This window comes from Doryrhamphus excisus, chromosome 17 (genome assembly GCF_030265055.1).
Source record: "Doryrhamphus excisus isolate RoL2022-K1 chromosome 17, RoL_Dexc_1.0, whole genome shotgun sequence".
Lineage (NCBI taxonomy): Eukaryota > Metazoa > Chordata > Actinopteri > Syngnathiformes > Syngnathidae > Doryrhamphus > Doryrhamphus excisus.
Window position 1 is genome coordinate 5,640,822 of NC_080482.1, and position 24,551 is coordinate 5,665,372.

General features: G+C 39.7%; 1 protein-coding gene across 6 annotated transcripts in view; it reads left to right on the forward strand.

The window, feature by feature from the left end:
• The window catches only part of LOC131105440 (intermembrane lipid transfer protein VPS13B-like), a 265,748-nt gene that overhangs the window by 221,450 nt on the left and 19,747 nt on the right, over window positions 1-24,551 (forward strand). For 5 of the 6 annotated variants that reach the window (XM_058053560.1, XM_058053558.1, XM_058053556.1 and 2 more), the window contains 8 exons: window positions 1,022-1,203; window positions 1,440-1,660; window positions 2,561-2,692; window positions 6,025-6,186; window positions 18,077-18,232; window positions 18,321-18,587; window positions 21,122-21,205; window positions 21,338-21,513. In XM_058053560.1, coding sequence (XP_057909543.1) covers window positions 1,022-1,203; window positions 1,440-1,660; window positions 2,561-2,692; window positions 6,025-6,186; window positions 18,077-18,232; window positions 18,321-18,587; window positions 21,122-21,205; window positions 21,338-21,513 — 1,380 coding nt within the window. Of the gene's footprint in view, window positions 1-1,021; window positions 1,204-1,439; window positions 1,661-2,560; window positions 2,693-6,024; window positions 6,187-18,076; window positions 18,233-18,320; window positions 18,588-21,121; window positions 21,206-21,337; window positions 21,514-22,595; window positions 23,499-24,551 lie in introns of those variants that run through there. The other variant, XM_058053562.1, reaches the window with a different exon arrangement.

The following is a 24,551-nucleotide window of genomic DNA, read 5'->3' on the forward strand; positions in this document are numbered from 1 at the left end:
ATCTACCGTACTTGTTTCCAGCAAAAAAAAAAAAAAAAAAAAAAACTTGGCTGCCCTGCCAACTGAAAGTCATGAAAATCGTCAACATGTGATGCTTATCTTTTTTAAGGGGCGCTTTGCTGCACCACTATTATTTAGGTCTCAAGCATTTCCTGCTGTATTGGCTAAGGTGGACCCGTGGTAGAGGCAAATTACTGAGCAAATGGTCATTCACTTCAATTATATTCCATTCAGCACTATCAGCCATGACATACAGTGAATGTCCATGGGGACCATCTCCAGTACTGTATTTAGACCACAACAGCGATGGTGGACCGCAATTCAGTGGAACCTGTTTTTTATAAAAGGTCAGACGAAAACTGAAGCATTTTTTCCCATGGAGATCGAAAAATATAAATATATATATATAATAAAAAATATAAATAAAAAATATTATAAAAATATTTTTAAAATTATATTTTATTTTTTATATATAGAGAGAATAACTATAGTTTTACATGCAGAAAACTGTTGATTTTATTTAGCAGCCATTCAATAAGAAATCAGTCAGCAAAGCAAAGGTTTCTTTATTTAGGTTCACTTCATTTTTCGGAACCATACAGTACAGGACAATCAGACCAGTTTACGTGCAAAATTTCCAAAAACAGACACATTTTTCACAAAAAAAGTGAATCATACATACCCGGGTTCGATTCCCCTCACAAGCATCTCTGTGTGGAGTTTGCATGTTCTCCCAGTGCATGCGTGGGTTTTCTCCGGGTACTCTGGTTTCCTCCCACATTCCAAAAACATGCTAGGTTAATTGGCGACTCCAAATTGTCCATAGGTATGAATGTGAGTGTGAATGGTTGTTTGTCTATATGTGCCCTGTGATTGGCTGGCCACCAGTCCAGGGTGTACCCCAGCTGAGATAGGCTGCAGCATGCCCGCCACTCTCGTTAGGATAAGCGGTATAGAACATGGATGGATGAAATTTAGACGTTACCATCTCAGCTGAGTTGCTTCTCTTCTTTGCACCCAGTTCCGATAGCGAGTCTGGCTCCCAGCTGCCATGTGATCAGCTGGTATCCCCCATGGCCCTAGCAGTGTGTACCCGTGTTGACTCCTGCTTTGCCCCGTGGTATGTGCCTTCGTTGGGTGTGTCACTGCAACTCGCACAGATCCAAGTTCACCTCTGCCACCACCTAGAACAACTAGGAACAGGTTAGGACTCATTGTACTGAATCCTATTACTGTATTATTATTGTTTGGTTTGTACATTATTTTTATTGACAAGTTAAATCTCTAATCTTCCATTTTCTGTTTTATGGGGGACCATGCTAACTTGATTTGATGATTTTAAATTAATTAACCAATATTAAATTAACTGCTTATATAGGCTAAACCTGCCCGGTTATGCTTTAAATACAAATACCAGTAAAATGTCTCTCTTCTCACAGCTCCATCACAAAAGCTGCGGCCCTTCCTGCCAGATAGGAAGATACCCCAGAAACAGGAGTTCATGGTCATTGGTGGTGGGGAGCCACAGATCTTCTTGCGGCAGTGGACCAATGGACCACGTCATTGTCAGGAGTTCAACTTTTCCACCCAGCTGGACTGCAAACTGCTGCAGTATCGGAACCTAACACACATGCAGGTTCTGCAGCCTTGTGTAATCCAGGTAATCCAGTCCAGAATATTAAAGATGGAGCATCACGTCTGGTTGTAGAGGTGCACCAAATGTGGTCTCAGCGGGACATCTCCAACGTTTTGTCCTTTGTATTCTCTTAAATAAATGTAATATGTAATAATAAGCATTGCATCCCTGGGAGCACATTAGAGTCACTGCTTTCTTTTCCTTCATTATTTTTATTATGAGGCTGCACGGTGGTAAAGTGGTTAGCGTGTAGGTCTCACAGCTAGGAGACACAAGTTCAATTCCACCCTCAGCCATCTCTGTGTGGAGTTTGCATGTTCTCCCCAAATTGCCATAGGTATGAATGTGAGTGTGAATGGTTGTTTGACTTTATGTGCCCTGTGATTGGCTGCAAACCAGTCCAGGGTGTACCCCTTCTCCAGACAGCTGGGATAGGCTCCAGCACCCTCTGCGACCCTTGCGAGGATAAGCAGTAGAAAATGAATGAATGAATGAATAAAGTTGTAAGTGGGCTGCACGGCGGATTAGTGGTTGGTGCGCAGGCCACACAGCTAGGAGACACAAGTTCAATTCCACCCTCGGCCATGTCTGTGCGGAGTTTGCTCCCCGTGCATGCGCGTTTTTTCTTCGGGTACTCCGGTTTCCTCCCACATTCCAAAAACATGCTAGGTTAATTAGCGACTCCAAATTGTCCATAGGTATGAATGCGAGTGTGAATGGTTGTTTGACTATATGTGCCCTGTCACTCCAAAGGAAAATAAATTACTGTCTAATTATTACTGAATGTATAGGAAAATATAAAGCCATCCATTGCATCAACAACCATATATTTCTAATTTAAGTGCAATCTAATTAACTTGTGTGCATTATTCGAGAGCTCTAACTTCATGTTTCTTAATATGATATATTTATGATATATTTCAGGGCCAGGCCACAGCCACCCGCTGTCCCCAAAGCAGCGTTTGGGATGCAAACGTGTTTGTGGATCCGATGTTTGCCACAATCAATCAGTATGCCATCCACACTTTGGACACCGCTCTTCAAAGCTGGCAACAGGTAATAAAATCATCTGACATTGAAACATCTAACACATGACCGATCGAGCCAGTTTGCGGAAGGTAATCCCAAAATGTGTGTGGTGAAATAGTTTTTCGGTCAATGGTTGAGGTTTCACATAACTATAGCATCTTATCGCTCAGTTAATGTAAGTGTAACCTAGTTTGTTGTGAATGTGGACTTAGACTTTAACACATCGGTCCCTCATCTAGTCTCTTTTCCAAACGTTCACCCCTGCCTCTGGTAGCCAGGTTAATGTTTGAATTTCGGCTGAAGAAAATATTGTAAAATTGATGACACCTGCCAAGACTTTTTCTGGCCCGGGTCCTCCACCCTCTTGTCCACCACACATGTTAAGACACTTGGGGCATTCTGGCTTTGCATGGCTCTGCTCAGCTGTACTGCCTCATTATACCGGCCCCTTGAGATATGAAGTATGCTCATGGTTGTACTTGGAGAAATAATAGCTATGTTTTCTTTTTTTTTTTTTTTTTTAATACAGAAACAGCTGTGATCAAATCAAATACATAGAAACATATTTTAAATTCATTGTTTCAGCCAGAAGATTTAGTTTTTTACACCATCAGCCCCGTTGGATGATGGCTCATATTAGATCATTTGCCTCATTGGTGCAAGGTTATGATTGCTCCCAATTTCTGCGAGTTAATTTAGCCATAAATAACCGGCTGTAATGAAAGCTCATAGAGCAGTTCTGAAGTCGTGTTTTGGACATGTTGATATTCATGATGGGCTTTACCTAACTTGCCAAGCATGACTACTAGGTCATTTTGTCTCCCACAGGGATTTTTTCGGATATTCCCTGCGGATTAGTTCATGGAGTTATTGAGTTTCTGTATTGTTTTGATTGGACTAAACAGCAGCAACCTCGGAACCCCTACATAACTACCTCAACCACTTTGCTTAAGGGGGAAACACGCTGTAATTATGAGGTAAATGTGCTGCATGTGGATTTGGTAGTTTTGGAGACGGGGGTAAAGAGAGGCCAATCACACAACATGGGTATTTTTTTTTTTTTTTTTAAACACCCCAAACATAAGACAAACACAGACACACGTAGTCTATACGTCATAAAACGTGATCTTTATTGAAAACCTAATCAGAAACAGTTGGAAATGTTAACAGGCCTGGCTGGTCCCGCCACAACAGAAGGACGTATCTTTACATGTTTAATCATTTTAGTGATTTTCATGGTTCTTGGTGTCAAGGCTGGCATGCGGGCATGTTGTGATGTGGCCTTAAGGGTCACCACTGAACCATGGAGAGGATTCCTCAACTACCACACAAGTTAAAGCTAACAACGCATGGTGGTCATACCACCACCACCACCATGACCAGAACAGCCGTACCACTTCCAGATGCACGGCAATAAAACGTCAGATAGAAAGTACCGCATTGTGCTAAACTTCAGTGCAGTTTTTGTTGCAAATATTTTCATTTAGTATGATTTTTTTTTTACGCTACATGTCCGTCAACTTCATCTGGCCCATATTTTGACGACCTCAGACCCCCTATATTTAAACCTCAAGCTCCATACCTCCATTTTCATTTCTCCAACTTGTTCTCTCCCTCAGCCCCCTAAACCCTGTGGAAGTGGTTTTGGTGGAAAGCCACACAAAGGCCCAGAGTGCTGGCACTGTGTATTTTCTCACAAAATCTTCACAAACTGTTGTATATGCGTGAGAGAAAAGTTTTTTTTTTCATCTTTTGCATACATAAGTAGTTTTAGAAAATACACACACACACAATTGACTTTCAAAGCAAAGAAAGTATGTATTTTTTCAGGGGTATCATAATTTACAATTTGTATTCCAGACATTTTATGGGCATACTTGTATGTGCCCCTTTTGTACGTACTCTGGGTACTGATGAAACAGTATCTGGGTGGATTAGTGAAATCGATACTTGGATTCCTGATGTTTCAACGTTTCACCATGTGCTCTTTAACAACTAAGATGTTTTCTTTTCAAATCTTGTTATTTCCTAATATTTAGACGCGTTAAAGTCCTTGAATAAAAAGCATCATGACGTGGACTCTTGTGTTTGCGATGTGGACGCGCCTATCATGTTGCCTCATGAACCGGAGCAGAAAGACGATACCATCAAACAGCGGGATTAGCGATGGCATCTTACAATGGGCAGCAGGAAGTTTGTAAATGGCGGTGGGGAGCATAGATACTGTTCCACTGTAAAACTGGGAAGTGGATTTGAAACCGCAGCAGCTGTCTTATTTCTATTTACCCCCTTTTTTTTTTTTTTTACTTCTCTTTCGCTTTACTTTTATTTGCATATCAGTCGTCATCCATTGTCAAGTGCAATGATGTAAACTTCCCCATCCGTTTTCAATAACCTCAACAATATCGGGGCCTTAAACGTGCTCGGCAGTCAAACTTTGAGCTTTTATTGCTAGGGTCTTATAACAACCCGTGTGCCGTTTTAAAAGTATACAGCAGGACTGGGTCTGTCTTTTTGGAGCAGTTGGGTAGCAGTGAAGAAGCTGTTTGAAATACAGATGGATGTACCTCACGAGGCAAGGGGGGGGGGGCGGAGGGGTGTGCAAGAGAGTGAGATATCCCATCAGGGCCCAAGACACTTTGGAAGGAGTTCAAATAAAATGATAAATTGTGCACATTAGTTTACCCTGGAGGTCTGTTTTCTTTCATGAAAGTGATGTATGAGTGCACGGCATCCATGTGTGACACAATTTCAGTATGATTTTCCCATTTTATGCATGGAAAATGGATCAGACTAAGAACTAATAGTTTAATATTATGATGCTTCCACTTTGTGTAACTCTATATTCTATGCATAAAGATAATACGAAAGACAGGTGCACATAATAAAGCTGTTAGTTGCAATTCCTTGACCTTTGAGAAATATTTTTACAGCCATATAACGGTGACCTAAAACTTACCGAGAAAGGAAAAGTTTAAGTATAGAGGAAAAAACTTGTTGCTCATTTGGCCAGATGTGCAAAAAAGTTCCTGAAGAGAAGAACCGAAAATGTACTTGAAGTTCAGCTGAGGCGGCTCCAGCCTGGTTAGCTGACAGGCTGTGATTTGTTTCACCCCCCTACTGAGGTTGTCTTGCTCCCACAGATGATATCACCTCAATCTCCTACTGGCTCACAGCTGACCTGGCAGGATCGACACTTTTTAGATCAGGAACACGTACACGCCATGGCATTGTTGGAGATGTTCTCACACACGGCTCACAATAACACGCATAAGACATCTTAGAGCGTTTTAGCTTCTGTCACCTTTTTAATTAATTAATGAATCCATCTGACCGTAGCTCCTACTGTTTGTTCACAGAATGGAAACCCAGAGGCCGAGGAACTAGTTTACAGCCACTATGTCATCTGTAATGATACCCAGGAGACTCTGCGCTTCGGCCAGGTGGATACAGATGAGAATGTGCTCCTGGCCAGCCTCCACAGCCACCAGTACAGCTGGAGATCTCACAAATCTCCCCAGGTAACACACACACACACGCACACACACACATCGTGGAACGACTGGGAAGTACCTGACAGCCCAAAGCTTTATGGCTCTGTACGGTATGTTAAAGTATGGACGTAGACGCCATGTCAACACCCACCTAATGATTTTGGATGACAGTAGAGCACACGATTAGTACAATCAGTGTCATTATGATTTAGGCGTATTAATGATGTAAGGAATGAACATTTGTTTAATTTTTTTGATAGATTATGGGACAAATGGACATTTTTTTCTGCTTTCATATTAAATTAATTCATTCATTTTTTACCGCTTATCCTCACAAGGGTGATGGGGGGTGCTGGAGCCTATCCCAGCTGTCTTCAGGCAAGATACACCCTGGACTGGTCGCCAGCCAATCACAAGGCACATATAGACAAACAACCATTCACACTCACATTCATACCTATGGACAATTTGGAGTCGCTAATTAACCTAGCATGTTTTTGGAATGTGGGAGGAAACCGGAGTACTCTGAGAAAACCCACGCATGCACGGGGAGAACATGCAAACTCCACACAGAGATGGCCGAGGGTGGGATTGAACTCGGGTTTCCTAGCTGTGAGGTCTGCGCGCTAACCACTCGACCGCCGTGCAGCCCACTTACAACTTTATTCATTCATTCATTTTCTACCGCTTATCCTCGCGAGGGTCGCGGAGGGTGCTGGAGCCTATCCCAGCTGTCTGGAGGCAGGGTACACCCTGGACTGGTTTGCAGCCAATCACAGGGCACATAAAGTCAACCAGCGTGCAGCCCTTCATATTAAATTCATTCATTCATTTTCTACCACTTATCCTCCCGAGGGTCGCGGGGGTGCTGGAGCCTATCCCAGCTGTTTTCGGGCAAGAGGCAGGGTACACCCTGGACTGGTCGCCAGCCAATCGAGGGTGGCATTGAATTGAGCTAGGTCTCCTAGCTGTGAGGTCTGCGCGCTAACCACTCGACCACCGTGTAGCCCTTCATATTAAATTGAAATGGCAAAAATATCTTTTTGGAAGGAATTAATGATGAAAACCAATGTAACTAAGTATAAAAAAGACACATAATATTCAGAAGCTCATGTTGAGTGATGTGTTTCCATGGAGTGGTGCAATTTATTTAATCTCGGCACAGTACAGTTTGGAAGAGTAAACCCTGATCTGGATTGTTTCTACCACAAAAGGCCACATTTTTGGTCCTTTTCATTTCTTCCCTGTGTTGAATGTAAATTAATATTCTCCATTGACAAGGTAGCCTGGTTCAGATGTTGTTTGTGCACCTTTTGTGCACATTAAAAATTATTTTTATTTTTATTTTTATTTTTATTTTTATTTTTATTTTTATTTTTTATTTTTTTATTTTTATTTTATTTTTATTTTTATTTTTATTTTTATTTTTATTTTTATTTTTATTTTTATTTTTATTTTTATTTTTATTTTTATTTTTATTTTTATTTTTATTTTTATTTTTATTTTTATTTTTATTTTTATTTTTATTAAAAATGTGCACACAATTCAAAACAGAACACAATCATGCTGCTTGGTGGAAAAAAAAAGTGTTATTTGACTGTTTCTAGTGGCGTGACAGTGCTGGTAAAGGAGATTGATTATATTTAACCCTTTGTGGTTTTGAGGTTAGCGGTGGGTTGGTCGGCCGTTTGAGGCACACGCATGTGTCGTCATTAAACACGTTTCAAGAACCCATGTACTCAATGACAAGTGTGAGAAAGTCAAACCTGAGAAAAGACATGGCCGTAATTACTTTGCAGTAAGTCAAGTTGTATTAATCATTGACTGCGGTTAATCTGTGCGCTTACTTCAGCCTCTCCAACGTACAGATACACACACACACACACACACACACACACACACACGGGAAGTTGCAATCTTTAATGTCTGAAATGAGTCAAAATGACCTCTGTATCTTCAGGATGTGTCCACAAACATTGACATACGGAGCCAAATGTCATTATGAATGATGCGCTTGTGTCATATATTATCTTATCATGTGTTTGTGATACAGTATATTAAATGTGTTCTCAAGATGAGCATGATTTGTGAAAGTAGATAAATAAGTAACGAGTGCAACTTGGCCAAAACAATCAGCTAACTTATTAAGCCTTATGATAAATGTGTGGCAATATGTCTGCCTCAGCACGCACACGTAATTACTTTCCAGGGTTACACAAATAACACAACTGATAAAAGAATTGTTTTAATAGTTGCTCATAGGTATGTTGTTGCTCTTGCACATCATTTCCCGAATCAGTGATTGCGTTATTTTTGCTTGAGCGCATCACATACCCCCTTCTCATCATTTAGTATTCCACTTCAAGCAACAGATAAACACTCATTTCCTCATATTTTGTATTTCACCACTGGAATGAAGTCATGATGCCGTTACTTAATTCATACAGTACAAGTATCATAAAGCTTTTACCAATATATTGTGTTTTTCTCGCAAAGAAACACATACTTCCAGATTAATCCATAAAAACAATAATGTCCGTGTCACATTCCCGTTTGTTTATGGACATTTTCACTGCGCTTGAGGCTTGAAGCCATCAGCCTGTCCTCATGGCTGTGGTATGATGTCTGTGTCCCAGCTGACCGGTCCCACAGGCACACAAGCTTTAATTGTGTGCAGTAAAATATGTCCCTATTCTTTCTCTCTCTTATTCTCTCCAGATCTGCAGATAACTTATTAGATATATGATTGACCTACGAAAATGCGTACAAATTGAAATGCATCCAGAAAAGTCCAGAATTTAATTAGTAGAAAGCGTACAGAGATCTGTTATTATCGAGCGGTACAGGTGTGCCTCGGTTAATAAAGTTTCATGTTATGAGATTCCATAGTAATGAATATGAGCCCATAAATGAATTAAAAACATACATTTGGTCCTTAAACACAACTCACTCGAATCCCGGTTATAGCGCTCGCCAGCGGAAGGATACGTGCCGTGTACAGCATAAGAATGCAGTGTGTGCTACATGCTGTGCAGAAGAATACAGTGTATGCCTGGATGGATAATAATAATATAATAATAATAATATAGAGAGTATTGTGGTAAAAGTGTTTGCCCCCCTTGTAAGTTGGTTTCAACAAACAGATGGCTGGACATTCTTCTTCAGGATTTTTTTGGTAGACAGCAGAATCCATGGTTTCATTTATCACAGTATTCCAGGTACTGATGCAGCAAAACAGCCTAAGACCATCATGCTACCACCACCATATTTTGCTGTTGGTGTGTTGTTCTTTATGCCAGATGTAATGAGACACAAAGTTTAACTTTTGTCTTGTCAGACTATTATCGTATTGGTGGTTTTTTTTTTTTTTTCAGTTGTGGTTTTGTCTTGAAACTGAATTCTTATGTTCATGAAGTTTTTGTGGATGTTCTTGAACTTCTTGGATTAGTCTTTGCTGCGCTCCTGGGGTGATTTGTGTTGGCTAGCCACTCCTGGGAAGGTTCATCACTGTTCCATGTTTTTGCCGTTTGTGAATAGCGGCTCTCACTGTGGTTTGCTGGAGTCCCAAAGCTTTAGAAATGCTGAGACGATACTCAGCAGTGCAAAAATTTAACTACAGTAAACCTCGGATATATCGGAAATTCGCTCACAACGGACAGATAAAAAAGAACCGATTTTTCTGTAATGCATTTCCAATAAAAATTCATTGCATATATCGGATTTTTTATAACGGATTTCGCCTATTTGGGACAAAATCTCCAGTCCCGTTCCAATGCATTTCCATTAAATTTCCCTCGCATATATCGGATGGCCGCATCGTGGCGCTCCGATTCGCCGAATCGTGACAGGCCGCTATACGACGTCATTTGCAGCGTTGCCTGCGCGTCCAGGTACATTGGAAACAGTCAAGGAAGTGCCTTTTTATAACGGATAAAATCCGATTTACGCATATACCGGATATAAATTCGATATATGCGTAAAACGGATATTTTCCGGTATACGCATATAACGGATTTCGCTTATATCGGACAAAACCAGTGGGAACAATTGAATCCGATATATCAGAGGTTTACTGTATTTACCACACCTGCTGGTACTTCATAGATGCAGTTATAAAGAATAAGAAGATAAATTCCCAGGAATGAACAGTCTAATTCTTTGTACTTGCATGCATGTTCATGCACGTGTGTAAAGGAGGCATACGTATGATTCAAAGCAGTCGAACCAGAGAACCCTTCCAATGATGTTGACATACCTTTGAATGTCTGTCACTCCTCTCTCAAGAAAGGCTCAAGCAAACTGTTTTCTCAGTGAAACATGAACCTCCACTCAGGTCACGATCCTACTCAAGGCTCTTGTGTTTTTTGTTGTTTTTTTTTCTTTTACCCCCTGCTTCTTCTGCCAATCCTAGCCATACGTTAGCAGTCATGTTCTTCAGGCCGACTATCACTTGACCCTGAATCAAATCCTTACTCACACCTACACAATGTTATAAAATGTTTCCTACAGCCTGGAGACCGTCAAGCCATGCATACCTTCACACTCCAGCATTCAGCAGCCAAGACAATGTACTGTATATTTATACTATGTTGTATCATACACTATGAGCCATCTGCATTGAGGTGAATTGAAAAAGTGATTAACAACATCCATTAAAAAGTCATCATTGTGTCCTGCTACACATATTTTTTATATTTATAAGCACATAACATCAATTCTTCTCACCCCACCCTGTTGTTTTTCAAGACTGCCGTGTGGTGTGGATATTTGAAATATCTGGCTACTCAGTACAGGAAACAGCCTAGCTGATGGAAATCCTTGTGGTTCTTGCGGTTAAGTCAGGAGAGGGGTGTAAAAAGCCCCCGGGATTTTGGACTTTTAAGGGCCGACAAGGAATCATCAGAATTTGAATAAGGAGTCATTTGCTCCAGCAAAGGGCTTCTATGGTTGACTCGTTATAGTGATTGCGGCCCAAAAGCCTATGTTTCGTATTTAGAGCGATTGAGCAATAGTGGTCGTTGGTTTAATTCCGAGACTGACCTTATAAAGCTACGTGGGAGAAGTCAGAGCTTGTAGGTTTCTTTGAGTAAAGGCCCTTAACCCCAAACCGCTCTACTGTAGTGTAGCTGCTGCTGCTTTGGCCCAAGGATTAGATGCGGTTTTACTGGGCAGCTTCCAGGTGGGATGAACTGTTTTGACATGAATAGGACATTGCTGTCTTTTAACCCTACAACATGTACATAATATAGCTGAGCCGCAGTTTTGTATGGATCGGTTTTCAACAAAAAATGTACACTTTCAGCCTACCACAGCATTGTTTGTTTATTCAGCCATTTTGGATCACACAAATCTCACGTCACTTGTTTACACAATACTACGGCAACCTGTAAGGCACATTTATTTGTCAAAAAATGAATAAATGTTTAGGATAAATGTCTATTATATTAAATCTTATAAATAAAAAATTAAAAAATTAAAATTAAAATTAAAATTAAAATAAAATAAAATAAAATAAAATAATAAAAAATTGTTTGCATTTAAGAGACATATTTTCCTTTGTGCAATCTTTTAAACCGCAATGCACTTTATTCGTTTCTGACCACAAATTCTATAGCCAAGACTTCATTCAATTCAATACAATGAGTACTGGCAGTTTCTTGTATTTGCCACCCCCTTTTTCTTTTCTATCTCAGTCCTCCGAAGTCCCTCTCATCACGTTCTACCAGCCCGATATTTACTTGGGAGGGTTTGTTTTTCTCCCTCTGATTTGCTGTGAGATTGTGTTATGACTCCACGGTGTGTATCAGATGGGCCATTGTTCTATCACGGTTCTTCATAAGTGTATATATGTTTATATGTTGAAGTAATTCAACCCTGTGGCGTTTGGCCCACCAAAAAGTTTCCTATCTCTTAGACGCAGTGTAATAATTCAATAATTCACGTTGATGAGCGTTGAACTTTGAGGAGCTGGGTTTTTTTGTGCTTGGTAATTTTTTAAACATGTCAATGTGTTAGCATTTTTTTTACAATGAAAGGATCAAAATATTTATTCTTCTTGCCAAATCCTTGGCCTTGAATGGACAACAAAGAATCGTAAGCGTGTTTGGGAAGCAGAACCGTTTCTGGTCAAACTCCACATGACAAAAGTCCTGTTAATGATTCTGTGACTAAAGATATGTCTTGCCAGCTCAGCAAATGAAAGCGTGCTATGATGTCAGCATCACAATAACGTCTCTCGCTGTGACTGATGTCTTTTGATTTGAATTAACTCCTATCTTTTCTTTTAGCAGCCTTGTCGTTACTTTTTAAACACGGTCACGTAGGTTTAGAGGACTTTTCTGTGTTGCTGGTTGACTTTTGGTTTTGTTTGATTTCTATTATTTAATTTTTTCGGACATTTTCTGACAGATAAGTAGAGTTAAATGAGCCAGGATAATTACAAAATAGTCTAATTGGTCTCCTGTTTGATTGTGACCACACTATGAGGATGCTGGTGAACATTGTGGACCTTTGGGTTATTCTTTGGTTCAGCACCACGGACAGCACATTAGATCGCTGTGACCTGTCCCTCCTTTGATTGATATTGCCATAGTGGCCTCTCTTGTTGTTCAATGTAGTCAGTAAGGGGATATTACTGTGGCCAAGAAAGCTCAACATACTTCAAAAGCGACAGACGCCGAAGCACGATTGCAAATTGGCACAACAAAAGTCGCCGAAAATGAAAATACATCAAATCAGAAACAGACAACAGTGTGACTATTATTGACATGGATTTACAATAGAGGGATGTTGCTTCATATTTTGTTTATAATTACCGGTACACACAGTACAGTTGTGGTTAGAAGTTTACTTACAGTCATCACAAGAATGATTTGGGCATTTGAGCCATTTTTTTCGAGGTTGTAGTGACTTACAACTTTTCATTCATTCATTCATTTTCTTCCGCTTATCCTCATGAGTGTTCTCAGCTGTCTTCGGGCAAGAGGCGGGGTACACCCTGGACTGGTCGCCAGCCAATCACAGGGCACATATAGACAAACAACCATTCACACTCACATTCATACCTATGGACAATTTGGAGTCGCCAATTAACCTAGCATGTTTTTGGAATGTGGGAGGAAACTGGAGAAAACCCACGCGTCCATGGCCGAGGGTGGAATTGAACTCAGGTCTCCTTGGTGTGAGGTCTGCACGCTAACCACTCAACCGCCGTGCAGCCCACTTACAACTTTCTTGTTTTCCAAAAAAAACAAAAACTAAACATTCATTCCTTCATTCATTTTCTACCGCTTTTCCTCACGAGGGTCGCTGGAGCTTATCCCAGCTGTCTTCGGGCGAGAGACGGGGTACACCCTGGACTGGTGGCCAGCCAATCACAGGGCACATATAGACAAACAACCATTCACACTCACATTCATTTAATTAATTAACCTAGCATGTTTTTGGAATGTGGGAGGAAACCGGATTATCCGAGGAAACCCATGCATGCACGGGGAGAACATGCAAACTCCACACAGAGATGGCCGAGGGTGGAATTGAACTCAGATCTCCTTGGTGTGAGGTCTGCGCGCTAACCACTCAACCACCGTGCAGCCCACTTACAACTTTAATATTTTCAAAAACACTAAAAAAAGAACTAAAATTTACACAAGGTCGAAAGTATACGTACAGGTTCAAATATATGTATATGTACTCGCATAAATACTTGGTCAAATGTCTTTCACCTTGATCATCTTCAAGTTCCTCGGACTTTCCCATTGTTTGGGAATATTGTCCCATCCGCTGACATCATTCTATGCTGCCAAAGAGGCACCAACAGCTGCAGTCAATCGTGGTCACAAACAAGAAGTTAATGTTCTAAAGAAAGACTAAAATGACATTTGCTGTTGACAGTTTGTCATGTGATCGGTGTGAAGTACATCACTGAAGGGCCAAGCAGTGGATAGCAATCCCAGTGGTCAGTACTGTGCGTGCCTTGTGTAAGAGAGTTTGTGTCTAGACGGTAGTTTGTTTTTGTATTTTTAGGCTTGTTTCATTAGTGTTGCCGCCCTCGGTATCTATGGGATATGTGAGCACTTGCAAACCAAATGAGGTAGTGGCTGTCTGTTTACCGCAAAGTAGATCATCACCGCTTTGACGGAGTAAAAACTGACCGCCTTTTCCAGTAATCCTTGTCGCTAATAATTTTATCCCGGGATAAAATTAAACAACATTGGCACTAGATGTGACAGTGACCTATGAAAGAATCTGCTTGTTTGATTGACTCATGGGTTATTATTACCATTTGAGGCGGGTGCTTCTCAGAAGTTTGCAGCATTTCTGAATATGTCAGTTCCATGTTTGGGTTATGCATTTATCTTCCATAGCAACCACAAAAGCTGGGTCATGTAATAACAATGTGATGATGCTGTGTATGGTCCCACTTGTGTCTGAGTCAACTTTTATCACTAATTTGACCCTTACATATTTTGGTTGAGAAGAAAAACATGAAAAGGTCATCATGTGTTCTTCTTTCAACAAACTGTAAGTACTAAGGTATTTGTTATATAAGGTAAAAAAAATGACATACAGACTTAAGACGCAATAAACTGTTGAATCTGAGATGATGATAGTTGATAGGATTTCATTACAGTTCATTTAGAGCCACTCAATAAAACTATGATATTCATGTTTTCTGCCCCCCGCCCCCTCCCAATATTCAAGTTTAAATAATGAACCAGGAAAAGTTCATTCAAACTTTATTCAAGATGTATTTTATCATTTCTATATAACAATAACACAACAATTCATTTATTAATTTATTCATTTTTTGCCGATTATCCTCACAAGAGTCGCAGGGGGTGCTGGAGCCTATCCCAGCTGTCTTCAGGCGACAGGCGGGATACACCCTGGACTGGTCACCAGCCAATCAGAGGGCACATATAGACAAACAACCATTCACACTCACATTCATACCTATGGACAATTTGGAGTCGCCAATTAACCTAGCATGTTTTTTGGAATGTGGGAGGAAACCGGAGTACCGGGAGAAAAACCCACACGTGCACGGGGAGAACATGCAAACTCCACACAGAGATGGCCGAGGGTGGAATTGAACTCAGGTCTCCTTGGTGTGAGGTCTGCGCGCTAACTACTCGGACACTGTGCAGCCCACTTACAACTTTAATGTTTTCAGAAACAAAAACTAAACATTCATTCATTCATTCATTTTCTACCGCTTTTCCACACAAGGGTGGCGGGGGCGCTGGAGCCTATCCCAGCTGTTTTCGGACAAGAGGCGGGGTACACTCTGGACTGGTCGCCAGCCAATCACAGGGCACATATAGACAAACAACCATTCACACTCACATTCCGGAGGAAACCGGAGTCCCCGGAAAAAAAAACCCACGCATACACGGGGAGAACATGCAAACTCCACACAGAGAACACAACAATTACAACCTATAAAAAAAAACCTCCTCACAGTCCATAATGTTTTCTCTTGGTAGAATAAATTGGATGTGAGTGCAAGGGCCGATCTAATCCTTGGGCCTAAAGCCACCACATGTGGTCCGCTAGCTTTTTTTTTTTTTTTTTTTTTTTTTTACTCTGTCACAAAAGTTGTATAAGTCAAAAAGAGGAAAAACAGCTTTGTATTTTTAATTCTTGTTGTCTTACGTGTCCGATGTGTTTATGTTATTGGCGTTTTCTTGTTTTTCATTGCTCGCAGTCAAAGCAGTGATGACTTACAACAAAAAACGCACTTTGTGTTTGAAGTTAAGAGTACACGCTCTTATTATGACGTCTGTCTTAAAGGTCAATTTGAGGCACGGAGAGGAGGGGGAGGGATGGCGAGGTTAAAGAAGAGAAAAAGTGTTGAAATACTAAAGCAGTCCTCACAGATGGTGCTGAGGCACAGCTCGGGCTTCCAGTAAGTGTACAGTACTACTAAAATATTTGGACTATAATTAACTTCAGTCCGGTACTTCTTCACGATTCCCTGAGACTGAAACTAATACTAATACAGGCTTTAAGTCGACTCCATTTCATCTAAGGGTCCTTTATTATAACGTGCAGGCTTCTTTAAAGAATTACATAGTAGTTCTCCACCCTGAGGCTTTATCTTCACCTCCATCACCTGGTTGTTTACACCACTTTGCCACGTTCCTTGTGATCAAGGAGATCTAAGAAATTATGTCACTTATATTCAGCCGACAGGAAGGAGAAACGGTCTCAAAGAAAGTGAATTCAGGCTTTGATTAAGAATGTTATTGTAAAGAAATCTGCCTTCAAACAGTGAGGAACCAGTGCGGTGGGGAGAAACATAGAAGGTCTTGACCAGGGCTCCCCCATGCTCTCTGACCTGAGGAGAAATTTGTTTTTCTTTAAAAAAAAAAAAAAAAAAAAGACTGGCTAAAAGTTCAGCACATTAAAGCGATGTGTAAATCTTTAAAAATACTTCAAAAAGACTCCTTGGTGTTTTAGTCTGGTTGCTTCTCCTCTGGGACGATATAGTGAAGCCAGACATCCACCTCATGTTTGTCTCTCTCCCTTCTCTCTTTTTCTCTTCTTTCTCTTTTTCTCTTCTTGTCTGTCTCTTTCCATGCCTCTATTTATCTCTCTTTTGTTCACTTTCTGTGGTTAACGTGTTCAAATCAATCATTTTGTACAGAAAAATAGAATGGGTGATGGCTTATTCAGAAATAAAGAATAACTGACATTGTATAATGAGCAAAATAAATGCAAAATTAATAGATTACACTTTGTATTGAATGGACTCCTATAGAGCAGCTACACACAATAACCCGCAAACAACTCTTCCGAAATATTCCAAATTCCTGCACCTCCTTCCGCAGTGTTTCCATGGATTTCCTGCCTTCTCCGCATACGGTGTGTTTAATTTACTCCATCCCCCGACCCTCCTCTAGCATACGCACACTCTGCTGTGATTGGTCACTTGTAGGTTTGCATTTACTGAGTGCAGGCAATCTGCAGCCTACATAAGGAAGTCCGGCTCACATTGAATTAATAGAACTTGATGTTAGAAAAAACTGTAAAACCTCATTATATGATGCTTTGATGTTTTTTTAAAAAAAAAAACCTTTACTAATAAAAAATGAAAAAATGATTAAATAATACAAAAATTAAATAAAAATAATATAAATAAATAAAAACTTAAATTGTATTATGAAAGCAGGAAGTGAACAAATGTAACAGTTAGTGATTGTAAAAGTACCAGATGGAGGGGTAGGATTTAATAAGCTTTGCTTCTTCCTACTCCTTTTGGACATGTGGGACTGTGAACTGATTATGTGATGCATTCAATTGTAATCTGATGCATGTTCAAATGAAATAAAACCATTACCATTACTTTACTCACAAAGTGCAAAAAAAAGCAGCATCCAGAGTGGAGTTGTCATCCTCGTGGCTATTACCATATTGTGACCCGTAGTTCAAGGAATTATATAAAACGGTTGGAAAATAAATTTGTCCAGCATCTGTTTCTTGTCCTCCCGCCTCTGTTTGTTTACCCCAAGGCACACAGAGAGAGGTGTGCTCCATTTTGAAGTGACGGATATGAGGCCGACATGCTCGAGAGCCAAACTATCTGAATCCGATTTAGACGTGTGCAGAACAGACCCCGTCCGCTATCCATCGCTCATCGCCGCCACAATTAGCTTCCACATCAGCTGTTTTCCACCGTCCAGTTTATTGTGTACGTGCTTCTATTTTCGCACAGCAGCAGCAGGACTTTTCTGCACCAGTAAACAGGAACTTTGTGTTTGTCTCCGCAGCAAAATCTTCTAAACACAGAATCTTGTTGTTTATGTGCCTTATGCTTAGCAATAAATAAAGGAAAAAGCGATTACCCTCTGATGTTAAGTGTGCCTCTGTGTCTTGTTTTTGTGTATGTCACCCTCGCTGTTCCATGCTGCAGCTGCTGCACATCTGCATTGAAGGATGGGGTAACTGGCGCTGGTCTGAGGCCTTCAATGTGGACAATGTCGGGACACTGATCAGGACCATTGAGGACAAAGGCCGCACAGCGTCACTTATTATCAAAGTGGAGCAACTTAACGGTGTCCAGAAGCAGGTAAAAAAATATATATATACAATATACATAAGATACAACAAAGATGTTATAATACAGTGAAGATCTACGTATGTGTTCCCTTTACCAGGTAATAATCTGCGGACGCCAAATATTATGCAGTTACCTGACTGAGGACATTGAAGTGCGCCTGGCCCAGCACTATGTTGGCCCTAACGGTCAGACGGTGGTCAGAGAACACTGCGAGTGCCTGGAGGCAGGAGCTAAGTTGCCATCCTACGTTCTGGAGGACGCAGAACTGACAGAGCTGTGTGTGAGGGCCAGAGGAGATGACGACTGGTCCCAGGATGTGCAGCTAGAGAGGAAGGAAATGGGCACCAGCAGCTCTATTGTTCAGGTATTGTACTTTCCATAGTACACATTAGATTACCATGGCTGGGTTGACTTCAGAAAAAGAACCTTTAAGGTCAAAAACAAATCTTTTCATGACTGGTTTGGGATTTCTAAACACTTGAAGTAGAACTAAACCTTTATTATTTGCACAAACAATGATTTAAGTAATATTTCAAGATTCTTAATTGTAAAATTAATGGAAAAAATAAGTGAACTATAGTTAATATGGCAACTTTTGTGTATTCTTAAATTTTCCTAGCCATGGTAGTGTAGCGTTTGATACTGTGTAGTATTCTATATAATAATCAGCTCCAACTGTACATGTACCCGTTTCTGACGGTATATATATGTATATATATATATATATATATATATATATATATATATATATATATATATATATAGTGCACTTACCGTGTCGCTCCTCCTTTGCAAATTTAGAATGTGCCAACCGGATAAATACACATATATTTTACCACCGGCTGCACGGTGGACGAGTGGTTAGCGCACAGGCCTCACAGCTGATTCCAACACTATATTGACACTTACTATGGTACCCATTATGTCATTGTATGGTCATATCACCTCGTACTTCGGTACGTGACAAAAAAAAAACTTGAACTATATTAGGAAAGCAGGAAGTGAACAAATGTAACAGTTACTGATTGTAAAAGTACCAGATGGAGGGGTAGGATTTAATAAGCTTTGCTTCTTCCTACTCCTTTTGGACATGTGGAACTGTGAACTGATTATGTGATGCATTCAATTGTAATCTGATGCATGTTCAAATGAAATAATAAAACCATTACCATATCTTCATCTCACACCTATTTGTCGCTGGTGACTGGACCACCAACTGTGACCAGATCATCTTCTCTTGGGTGGCCACTGTGGCATAAGACTTGATAACAAACCATCATCACTCACTAAGAAATGTCTTTTTTTTTATTTTTTTAGTCTGTCGGCCAAAGATGTTGAGAAGTAAATAATAGAGTTTATGCTCCGTATCGCTAAGCATAAACAGGAAACGCTCACTGATATGCGGGCATGAGATCCATTGAAAGCACTTTCACACCAGCTGATCACTTCCTCCTCCTTGTATTCTTTGTTTTACTTGTTGTCGGCCTTTGTTTGTGGCTTTGCTTGTATTTTTGCTGCTATATGAGCGTCATACTTTTAACAGCTTGCATTTCTGCCCCCCCCCCCAACTGACTTGTGTCCAAACTCCGCTGTTATCTTTTCTCCGCACATCAGACATTCATTCCACATATGGATGGTTGGATCCAAATAAGAGAGTTGTCTAGTAGCTGAATCCTTAGATCTCGCTTTTCTTCTCCGTTAACTATTTCCCTCTGCTTCTTTTGCTCTGTCGCCCACACACTCGCTACCTCGTCTGTCACGCGCTTTAATCGCTTATTAACTCCATTCTCTGGAAACCTGCTCATCGTCCTGTTTGTTCATCCACAGGAATGTAGTTTTTTAGATCAGCGTCTCTCCTTCTCATCACTAAGTCACAGACATTTCATTTCTATTATTTATGGCTCATTTTTTCAATACCTATGTGAATTTTTGTTAGTAATTTATCATAATGCCCAAAGTGACGTCTTCTAGTAAGCAAACCCTCTCCCATATTGTCTGTGTTCTTCTTTCTCGTTTATACACCCTTTCTGCTCTTTCTACATTCTTTTTCTGGATAATAAATACTTAATAAAATAATAATAAAATAATAATAATAAATAAACAACAATAATAAATATAAATAATAATATCTATTATTAAATTATAATAATAAATTAAACTAAACTAAACTGTATTTTATTTAAAATTAATTAAATTATTATAATAATTATAAGTTAATTAATTATAATTAATTATAATTAATTATAATTACTTATTTTTATTTTTTTATTTAAATTATAATTAATTAATAATTATAAATTAATTAAAAAAAAGACTAATCTTTCTATTCCTGCACTGGGAGCGGGTTCTCTTGAGTTCAGCATCTTGTAGGGGCCTTGCAAATAGAGGAATTACTGCTGTTGTGGGGGCATCACATGGGACACAGCAGGACCAAATAATGCCAAGACTGCTTCACAGATATGTGTATTGTGCATACTGTTGCCGTATACTAGAAGAAAACAGTACTTGATAAGATGTAAAAAAAATAATTTTGTCCCAATGTGCACCATTTGCTGTCACAAATTGCGTGTAAAGTGTATAATTTATGGGTGAACAAAACACAAACAGTGCAAAAATTAAAAATTAGTCTTCATGCTTTTCAGGCATGCCATAAATAAATAAATAAACCGAACACATTTAAAATCAAAGCATGCGTCTGCACGGCCGCAACACAGCAATAACACGACATATCACTGAGGAAACATACATTCCATCAGTGACGTCTGGAACAAAGACAAGTGAAGTGTTCTTGATGAAACCCATTCTTTTCAGCTTTTGGGAAGCAATGAAGTCACCACATCCCCCAGTCAAGTCCAAAATGGCACATGGCCCACTAATTCTTTTTGGTCTTCTATTAAGGTGCCGTGTTCTGATGGATCTTTACTCTTCGTGTGGTGTAATCTCATCACGATTGAACCGAATTCCCATATGCAACAAAGAGTGGTGAGTGTCCTGGATTTACTTTTGCATATGGTAATGAAAGATTAAGATTTTAGTTTTCCCGTCCTTATAATCTACTTAGCCTCTGATATGATGTAATGCATCTTTGTAACACATACAATTGTCTTCTTTCAGGTTGCGTTTAGTCCACTGTTTGTCATGAGGAGCCATTTACCGGACCCAATAATCATCCATATAGAGAAAAGGAGCCTAGGACTACGAGAGAGCCAGCTGGTACCAGGGCAGGGCCACCAGGAGCCCCTGTTCAACACCGAGGCAGACCTTACCCACCATCTCACGTTCCAGGCCAGGTAAGAAACAAATACAAAATCTCAATAATAATGAATAAAACCCATATCGCAACAGGCTTTTCATGTAAAAAAAAAAAGAAAGCAAGTGAGGGTGCGGACAAAATTATCAGCAGTCTTCATGTTCCTTCTTATTTTGGTAATGGTAATGGTTTTATTTCATTTGAACATGCATCAGATTACAATTGAATGCATCACATAATCAGTTCACAGTTCCACATGTCCAAAAGGAGTAGGAAGAAGCAAAGCTTATTAAATCCTACCCCTCCATCTGGTACTTTTGCAATCAGTAACTGTTACATTTGTTCACTTCCTGCTTTCCTAATACAATTTAAGTTTTTATTCATTTATTTTATTTTCATTAAATTTTTGTATTGTTTTATCATTTTTTAATTTTTTATTAGTAAAGGTTCTTTTAAAAAAAAAAACATCAAAGCATCATATAATGAGGTTTTACAGTTTTTTTTCTAACATCAAGTTCTATTAATTCAATGCGAGCCGGACTTCCTTACGTGGGCCGCAAATTGCCTGCACTCAGTAAATGCAAACCTACGAGCAAAGCTTATTAAATCTTACCCCTCCATCTGGTACTTTTACAATCAGTAACTGTTACATTTGTTCACTTCCTGCTTTCCATAATACAGTTTAAGGGTTTTTTTTTTGTTTTTGTTTTTTTTAAATAATGTACTAAAGTACAAGGTGATATGACCATCCAATGACATAATGGGTACCATAGTAAGTGTCAATATAGTGATATGTATAGCACATCATGACTGGTTCAAGACTCTTCATCCTTGTATTTAGCAAACATCAACTGCTTGTATTGTTTCTTGAATTGGCTCATCGTTGTGCATTGTTTGAGGGTCTTACTCAATCCATTCCATAGTTTGATTCCACATACTGAAATGCTATGGCTTTTTATTTTTGGTCCGACTATTGTTGTAAAAGCCAGTCTGACAGCCGGTCTTTCTCTGGCTTGCAATGTTTCGATCTTGTGTAGTTGGAGAGCCACTTACTTTAAAAAAAAAAAAAAAATGCTCATAGCATATTTTGAGTTTAGTAAGCCAATTTCCCCCTTATTTCAGACATGCAGGAAGTCAGCTTGGCAGCAGAAATACAACTCCAATTCCAGCATGTCAGGTCAAACTGTAATTACCCCTAATTTCGATGGAGACTCTAACAGAGAGCAGGTTTTTGGACCTACCTGTGGTTTTTATTTGTGTATGTGTTTGGAGAAGATGTATGTATCTTGAGTAGATGTTTTCCATGTTGTTTCTGTGTGTGGTCTACTGTTATTTACTAGGGTTAGCGCTATGTGCCAGTGTTGGTTTGAGAGTTATTAGCCGGCCTCACATTTGTAGCGTCGTAGGTTTTTCTGCGATGAATCTACATTTGCTTGTAAAATAATTGTCATGTATGTATAATTCATCTGAATTTTATATGATGTAATAACATTAGTCGATATATCACTATGGTACCTCATGTGTCATGTCACGCATATATATATAAATGGCAGATGCTTTGACTTTCAGTTACATTAGTGTTAGTGTAAGTCGAGAAATGACTACCACATGTATAGCTGCTCCTACCGTATTTGTCATCTGTGCATGCATAAACTGCCGTGTTATAGGAATACATGGAGGGAATTTCATTCTTTATGGTAGCGACTACTGATGAGTTGAATAAACAGTAAACACTGAGCGTAATTGACTCCTGACAGAATTTTTTTTGGTTTAGATATCTGGTCACAAAGTTTGTTTTGATTACACAGGCCCTGTAAGAACCACATAGCAATACCGTAGTGACTGGGAATATATTTAGCTCCTAATGTTGTAGATAAGCCTGAAAAACAATAAAAATGAATGCATCTCGGTCTTGTTCTTTTGGGGTTTGCAACCACAATATCCCTTGTGTTTACACAGTGTCCCCTGCATAAACCGTGTCTCACCACACGCTTCCATTCTGCACTCTTGTACCCCCGACTCAATCCATGCTTGGTTACTTTCCAGCCTTATAAATGCACTCAACAGAAGCCACAAGTGGGAATGTACCTTTACACACACACACACATATATATATATATATATATATACACATATACCGTATATGTGCCTTTAAACCCCAAGGATGGATTCAATTTTGAATGTTCACTGGTCAACGGCTCATCTTTCCTTCCTGTAATTACACATAGTTGTGGGCTGTAATGGACAGGGCTGTGGTGTGCAGCACAAGAGAGACAGACAGGTCTTAACCAGAACCACCGTGTCCTGCTCGGCTCATATAGGCAACCACATGAGAAAAAAATGAGGCTTACAATCAGAAGCCTCTTCAAGTTTAACCCCCTCAGGAAGTGTTCGGAATGAAAATCTTCCTGTCGACACCTTGTCTCCATCATGTCGCTTACCCTAAGTTCCTTTTATAGTACAGTAAACCTCGGATATATCGGACTCGAATATATCGGAAATTCGCTCACAATGGACAGATAAAAAAGAACCGATTTTTCTGTAATGCATTTCCAATAAAAATTCATTGCATATATCTGATTTTTTATAACGGATTTCGCCTATTTCGGACAAAATCTCCAGTCCCGTTCCAATGCATTTCCATTAAATTTCCCTCGCATATATCGGATGGCCGCATCGTGGCGCTCCGATTCGCCGAATCGTGACAGGCCGCTATACGACGTCATTTGCAGCGTTTGCAGCGTTGCCTGCGCGTCCAGGTACATTGGAAACATAGTCAAGGAAGTGCCTTTTTATAACGGATAAAATCCGATTTACATACTATATACCGGATATAAATCCGATATATGCGTAAAACGGACATTTTCCGGTATACGCATATAACGGATTTTGCTTATATCGGACACAACCAGTGGGAACAATTGAATCCGATATATCCAAGGTTTACTGTAGAATGGATGCAATTCATTAGCGTGTTCACCGGGCTTCTTGGGAACATTTGCATACTTTGAATGTTGCAGAGTAAAACAAAAAGAACCATAATGGTGCACAGTTTTATGCTGGAATACCCAACAAGAT